The sequence below is a fragment of the Euleptes europaea genome, chromosome 15 (assembly GCF_029931775.1).
Source record: "Euleptes europaea isolate rEulEur1 chromosome 15, rEulEur1.hap1, whole genome shotgun sequence".
NCBI lineage: Eukaryota > Metazoa > Chordata > Lepidosauria > Squamata > Sphaerodactylidae > Euleptes > Euleptes europaea.
Window position 1 is genome coordinate 34708014 of NC_079326.1, and position 8107 is coordinate 34716120.

The 8107-nt window shown below is 40.1% G+C and overlaps 1 protein-coding gene across 1 annotated transcript in view; it reads right to left on the reverse strand.

Annotated features, from left to right (window-relative positions):
• The window catches only part of FIGN (fidgetin, microtubule severing factor), a 147128-nt gene extending 139347 nt beyond the window's left edge, over positions 1–7781 (reverse strand). The window contains exon 1 of the mRNA XM_056861259.1: positions 7746–7781. Within this exon, the coding sequence (XP_056717237.1) occupies positions 7746–7770 (25 nt within the window). The 5' untranslated portion in view covers positions 7771–7781. The remainder of the gene's footprint in view (positions 1–7745) is intronic.
• Positions 7782–8107: the final 326 nt, after the last annotated feature.

The following is an 8107-nucleotide window of genomic DNA, read 5'->3' on the forward strand; positions in this document are numbered from 1 at the left end:
CATTGCCTTATTATTTCAGCTATTTTTGCTTCCAAGTCTAACTACCCTGAATGAGAGATTTCCTAGATATTCTCGTGTTTTAAACAATATCATCCTCAACATATGCCTCTAAGTAGCAGCTTGGCATATGGACCAAACATGGAAAAGTTTTCTTGGAAGGGAAAGTAATTTAACATACACCTTTCGCCGCTAGATTTCTGCCTCCCTAAAAAAGCAGGATAGGAAAAAAGGTGGAAGCCATAGAATGCAATCCTAGACACAGTAAAGAGCACATGTATTGAATGCACTGGGGCTTTCTTTTGAGTAAGCATGAAAAGGCTCAGGCTGCATGTGCATGTATGCTAACCTATTGGCTAATCTGGGCAAATATTTAGATACTTGTTCAAAACCTATGTCACTGTATTCAGTAAAAACTGTACCTGTATTTGCAGGAACTGAAAAGGTAATATCTATATAGTCAGACAAAAAACACAAAACCCCAGGTGTTTTCTCTCTTTAAAAAAAAAAAATCAACCCCATGTCCCTCACTTAGGCAAAAACAGGTACATACGCGCCAAGTAAATCTGTATTCACATTACGAGCCCAGCCCATCCGGAATTTAATTTTTATAGCTCTCTATCTGGAGCGTGGCTCACAAATGCCAACACCAAGGAATTCAAAACAGGATCAATTCTTTTCCTTCTTGGAAACAATCTTGTAAGTGTCTGAGTACTTGAGGACATGAAAGAATATTGTTGCTTTTCTGGGCTCTTTTGATATCTCTCTCTCTCTCTCTCTCTCTCTCTCTCTCTCCATAGTGGAGCCATTCATGAGTGATGGGAAAAATCTCTTTTGAAAATAAATGGTGGCCCTTCAAGTGTGTTCAGACACATCCTGGCTGGACCTTCCTGTGTGCCTCAGTTAGGACTTGAAAAGGATGCTTGATTTTTAAATTTGTTTTAGGTATCAAAATGTGACGCCTTCTATCAGTCTTCCGAGCCTGCTTCTTACCGCACCGGCTTGAGGGGCTTCTTTTCTGCGCATAAACATGGGAGGCAGACAGTAAATTGGACTGGAGAGGACAGGTAATGGGTGGGGGAGAACGCAGGGAGGGAGGGGAGAATAGGCTAGGCGATTGTTGCTGCAAATCCTAACAAACTAAGTTCACACTTTGCATATGACATATTGAAAAGGTTAATGTTACTGCACTTAACAGTTTCTTCACATCCATAAGCAGACCTGTCACCACATACTTACAGCACACTAATCACTTCGTAAGAGTTAAAGCATCAATGCAAATCCCTTCGCCCAATGGTAACTATCTCGATACGCATCCAGGTCGCCACACTGTTACGGGTATTTAGTTGAGGCATGCTTCTCGGCACACTTAGCCGGCTCCTTTCCAAGTACATGTGCCAAGAATTACTGCCCCTGCTGCTGTCCTTAAGCACACCTACACATTGTCCACAAACAGAAAAACAATTCATATATACATGGAATTGGACCCAACAAAACACTAGCTTGGGGTGGGGGGAGTTCCAGGGAATGAAAAATGCTGATTTAAGTCCCAATCGAGCTCCTTCACCTTTCACAAAAGACAAACAAGGTGCGGGTTCAAATGTTAATTGATAGTTGTCACTACATTAGTCGGGTTACAATCCTGCGTACAGTTCGCCTACTGAAATCTTACTGACTTCAGTTAGATTTAAGTCAGCTTAATGGTGCAGAGAACTGGCAGCCCCACCGCCAATGTTAACATCAGACTTCTGTTTAGAAGACATTTCAGAACTGGTGCTGAGAATATAGGAGAGTCATAACAAAAGAAAAATGACAGGAAAACGTAGGTGTATTATGTAGGGAGGGGGAATCAAAGGCCTATAGTTTCACAAACGCCTGAAACATACATCCCACAACAACCTGATTTGTTGCCCAAACTCAGCAGAGATATGGGAGAAGCTACGTTGAATGATACAAATAAACGGTATCCAAAACCATATTTCAATGTATAGGTCCCAAGTCCTATCTAGCTATGTCTCTTATTGTAATAGCAACTTATGTCTAGAAGGAACAAGTGTGATGTTTTGCAAGGGCGGGTACTTTATGCTCACAAGAAGGCACACAAGAAACCCTATGTATTAATTGATTCCTGTTCCCAAAGTACATGGATTGCCTTTTTTTTTTTTTTGTACACTTATTTGATACTGGATTCACACTGTACAACTGCAATATACTTGAGAGTTAATTTACATTAACAAGATATATAAGAGTTAACATCCTTCAATAATATAACTTCTTAGCCTTTACAATTTTAAAGATTCTTCGGGGATAAAAAGGTAGTCACAGACAGAAGATTCTGAAAAGTGTAGGTGGAGAAAAAAATACCCCAAGGTTTATTGAAGAAAATTGCTACCTTTTACTTGTGTCTTTCATAAAGAAAATTCTTTTCACCTTAAATAAAATTTAGCCTTAGAATAAAATGTATTGCCTTGAAGCTCCTAACAGGAACAATTACAGACACTGACAGAAAAAGAAGTGACCAACATTGTTCTTGTAATACTTTGATATCATGCCCCCATGGAACTAAGTCGATGCAGAGAAACCCGGTTTGCAAGGCAGCTGGATAAAGAGTGCAACTGATTTTTTTCTTCAGGTATCACTCTTTTGTTTTTTCCAGGCCTTCTCCTGATATTTTTAAAGAGAGGCAAAAATTCATTCTCCTTTCAGACTAACTCTCAATGGCTACTCAACAGGTATTTTCTACATTTGCAATTATAGTTCTAATAAACAGCCTATACTCCCTTTACCTCTGTCTATGGATACATCTAATCTTTAAAATGTGCTCATGGCAAAAGTGTTGGCTTCACTGTGGTGGAAGATAAAGATCCTGCACCCAGAGAACAAACAGTATCAATGTGCTGGCTATACAGCATTTGATTTTTACTCTCTGGCGCTTATCCATTTTTTTATTACCATTCTCTGAAAGACACATGAGGTTGTTTGAGAATTTCCAGCCGTGCAATAGAGGCATACAATTAATTTGACAAGGGGAAAAGTAGATATTTTAGACATACATTTTCAGTGTTCATATACTGACTTTAAAAAAACAAACTAATCTACAAGTCGCACTAATACTATATAAATATTTCACTGGGACATGGATTTTATGTTTAGAAAATGTTCTTGTATATTCATTGGGATTATATTTTTTTAAAGCACATGTCGAACTTCTCCCAATAGACCCTCCTCCCCAATTCACAAGATAATGTTTTTACATAAAAGATAGCACCTACAGCAGAAAGAGTTTATAACCTTATACAGCATCAGCAATGTACAAATGATTTCACAGCCATAGAAAACATTTGTGTTCCACAATGAAAATTAACTAAAATTCTATATATTTTGCCTACCAAAACATAATTTAAAAATAAACCGTCTTTTCTCTTTCCTAAAATAAAAATAGCAGGCCTAATTCTTAGACACAGAGTATTACTGTGTCTCCTCCCAAATAAAGGGAAATATGCTGATTTAATAACCTCAAAGTTAATAATAATAATAAACTTAGGGAGGTTTGCATTGTATGAATGATATATTGACATCTCAAAATTTTCTGTTCACTTAAGCTAAGGGATAAGTTGTAGCATGTTATGGGGGGGGGGGAAACTACTCTGATGAATATGTTCTCACACTTACTGACAAGAAAAATGCTTCATTACTTCACAAAATGCCCATGTAACAATTCCCTTCTATCAATAAATCAAGATGAAATTCCAGTTAATTAAATCAACACTGCATCAATAGATCTAAACACTTCCTACTAAAAAAAAAAGTTAAGAGTCTAAAGTTTAGTTTTCCAGAACGTGTACATTAATGAAGGACAAAAGAGCCAAATATTTCTCTTATTGGATGTAATAACACTAGATTAGACCAGCGGATTAAAAAAAAAAAATTCAAGGGACTGTTGCTAGGTACAGCTCTCATGCTGATCTTGGATCATTAAAATGGCTCCTAAACAAGCAGATTAGCTGATTAATTGCTGATTAAGACGGCAGGAAGATCACTCATTACATCCAAATACTTCTTGCATGCACACACAGTGCTCAACTGATTGACAACCACACACACAGAGACACACACACTGGAATGATTGTTCTCCAAAAAGCAGTCATTTACAAGCACCCATCCAGCTCACGCCCCCAAACATTTCCCTTCCTCAGCAGTTTTACGCACCATAAACAAAACAGTTTCATTTTAAAGTTCAAGCTTTGCTACCTAAAAGGATGAGGCAAAAAAAAATTTTTCCCCAATCACTCCATCGCTATTTAAAAAACAACACAACGTTGCAAGTACGATAATAATAATAATAAAAACCCACACGACCACGAAAAGACAACACCATTATTACTGCAAAATTGCTTACAGAACGTACTCTGGGGCCCCACACACACTGGAAAATCAGGGTAATGGAGTTCTCATGCTGAATGTCTGCCATCAGCAAGGAGTTGGAGAAAAGTTCATTGATGTTTCAGTTGTATCGATTTTAGAGGGAACTAAAGCTGTCATTCATTCGACACCTTTACTATGTTTGTATGTGCAGACCCCACAATTATGGTTTCTTGCCCAGCTAATAATATTAATCATCATAAACCTATATAGCTGCATAGAATTCCATTCTTTCCCCAAGCATTTCAGTCTCTCGTACAATCAACTGGCAACACTAGCACAAATCTTGGGGGTGGGGGGTGGGGAGGATATACAAGGTTTGTGTTGCAATCCTATCTCCTTACAGACAATAAGGCTTCCACATTACCCTCCAATACCTTTGAAGCAGACACAATTCCTTAGCCAAGATAACATGCACCCAAATTCCAACTACACTTTTGTTTACGTGGGGCTCCTAAGTGGCCACAACTGGTACTTCTTTCTCAGTTAAGGGAAGGAAAAAAACAGAGAACTCAAAATTAGACAATTTCAAGGAACAGTTAATTCCCCCGTTAGCCAAAAGCTGCTTAGAAAACAGAGAACTTGTTTTAAGACTCAAGTAAAACTTCACCTGCAGTTTCCTGAAGAAGGTTATAGACCATGCATAGGCATTTAAAAAGATATTTCTGATTGGAAAGGTCTGTGGCTGTTTCCTGCCTGGAATACAACTGCTGATAGCAAGTAGCTGACTTGTCAAAGCCACTATATTTATGGCAAGGAACTAGCATTACCTTGGTCCAAATTAGCCCTGGGGTAAGATCTCCGCAACAGAGTGGTAATGGCAAATACAACAAAATGCACAAGATTTGGGAGGTCAGGGGGGGAAAGGGGGGGGAAGAGGAGCTGCTGTTGCTGTCTAATCCCCGCAAACACCATCTAGAAAACAATGTAAACATTCTTTTTATCCCACTGGGTATTCCAGATGAAAGGCATGCAAAGCAGAGGAAATTAAGAGATTCTGAGCACCAACGCAGAATTACACACTCGATCTTCGAAGTTATACTCTAGGTTTTAGGAAAAAAATCACAGGAAGGACATTTCATGCACCCTTGTTTTCAAAACTCAGAACCACCACCTTAGGAAGCTTTATCACTCCCAGAAAGAGATTGTAGGTAAATATAAATAGATCAACAAAGGATTAATGCTTTTTTTCTTTCTTTCCAGATTTCTACATGTGAGATTTGGGGTTGGGGATAACTTCAAAGCATCTTCCCTAAATTGGGCCTAACTTTGTTTTGTGGAGCATCACGATGTCAAGTGGCTGCCTGATCGATGTCCCCCCTCCTTGATAAATGACTTATTCAAAACACACACACATACACACAGTGTAGCTTTCATTTCCTGACTGCAAACACACTTTTTAATTCACAGCACCACCAGAACTGGCGGAGTGCGACTCGATTCTTCCCTCCAACTTGGGAGAATTCAGTCAGTCGACAGGGCACATAGCTGGGCCACACAAAACTAAAAGCAGGTACCTCTACTGTCAATCCCTGCATCATTTGGGGGAGTAGTTGTTTTTTTAATTTTTCTTTAATTCAGATACAGAACGGGTTGTCTCTCCCTTCCCTCAGACTGGACTGCTTTCAAATCCACTCTGCTGGCTAAGATATTCTACTAGGAAATTGAGAACTAGGAATGAGGGGTGGGGAAAAAGCAAAAAAAAGGGGGCACACTGGAGGGGGGTAGTAGACAAGTGACATGCCATATACAAAGTAGCGCAGCCCAACCATGTTTACTGTACATTACTCCTATTAGAATTATCATTATCATCACCCAGAAATTGCATTTAAACAGTGGCTACCAACCACCCCATCCAATTTCAGCTCTCAGCACACACTATCCAGTTCCCGATTTAAAATTTATAAATGTAATATCCTCATCACAAGCAGCAGGTCCAATCTGCTGTGAATATATATTACAGCTTTAACATCACAGAGGGAAATCTCCCATCTGGCAATCACATTCGCTCCATCAACTCTAGGAAAGAAAAGAAGAAGAGGGGGGAGAGAGAGAGAGGAGAAAAAGCAGCGTGTCCCCACACTCCCTCGGCACCCTTAAAACAAGTCTCGGGGCAAATAACATGCATCTCAAATAAACGGCGACCACACCAACTGCCTCAAAGTCAACAAGTTTAAAATGCACAGATACAACACCCCCCAAATTCAATCCGAGAATCGGCCGTATTGTCACAGCAGTGCTACTTTGGACAACTACAGCATCAGCCTAGGAGGACACGTTGGGCACGATTCTCTCCACTTTCCCCTAAACACAGGTTCCTGTTGTTATGAAAGATCTGTGGCTACACACTCCAGCCTCCCCCCCCCCCCGCCCAGCTTTGGCTCAGTCTTTATTTGTTTCTGCCAAGGGCTTTGAAAAGAGAGTCTATCCCCCTTTCTCTACCCCCAACCTCCAATTCCTGCTTTTTGGGGGGTGGGAGGAACGTGTGCAAAAATCCAACCTGCTATTACAGTTTTTGAGACTTCTGTACCTGGACTTGTGTACATTGCTCCGAAAAAAAACATGTTGAAATCCTCCGTGCTCGATTTCATCAGGCTCCCCTGCACCCGCACCCCACTTTAAAAAGAAAAAAAGGGCAGAGCAGGTCCTCTTGCGATCATTTAAAAGTCTGTCCCGGTGCTTCAGCGACGCATTGTGCAAAAACAGCAGTGACAAGCAGACACATGGAAAGAGGAGAGGAAAATACACAAGGCCGCGATAGAATTGCTGAAAACTGGAGGGGAGGGGAGGTTGGTTATTGTCCCTGTAGGAAACGTTTAATTCTTTTCATAGCCAACTAAAGCCCATAAAAATTCTTGAGTGGGGAAAAATGAGCTGTAGTTTAGAGAAAACACAGTAAATAACTATTACTTGATTTTTTTTTAAAGGAAACACTAGCTGTGTATGTTTAGAAGGGTGCACGGTTTCCCCTCCCCCTTTTACAGTCAGCGAGTTTCCTAATTTACATACTATTTGAGTGTACACAGCGCACGGCTAGTAACATGCAACTTTAAGCTTACGACTGAGAACCGACACAATGCTCGGACCAAAAGGAGAAATCAGAAACAAATGATAAACACACAGCACGGACCATCACAGATTGCTTATTCATACAGTTGAAGCTTTACCGTTAACGTCAGGCATTCATCTCTTGCCAAATTCACATGCAAAGTCCTCGAATGTTTTCATCATGCTCTTTGGGGGAAAAAATTATCGAGATGCAAAATAATAACAACAACAACATTTAAAAAAAAGAGAGAAGGAAATAGATCCCAAAACGGACATACCATAAACACTGGTGCTGCTGATCATTTCTTGCTGGCAGCACACACAAAAAAGCTGAATTGGATTTTTTTTTTCTCACAAGCAGGAATTCCAAAGGTTGCTTTTCATTAAAGCCACTTTTTCCTCTCGGCTCTCAAATGTCACTGCCTTGAAACGTGGGCCCTTTCGTCAGGTATTCATTTAACCTACATGCATATAATTAAGCGGGAAAGCAACATCAACAAAAAGGGGATCTCAGATCACAAGAGAAGAAAGAAGGGAAGGGGGGGTGGGAAGAGAGCACATGACCACGAATACAAGTCCATGTCAATTTCACTCACTCCCATTGAAACTAACAAGAGCTCCAGGGAGGATAGTAATAGGA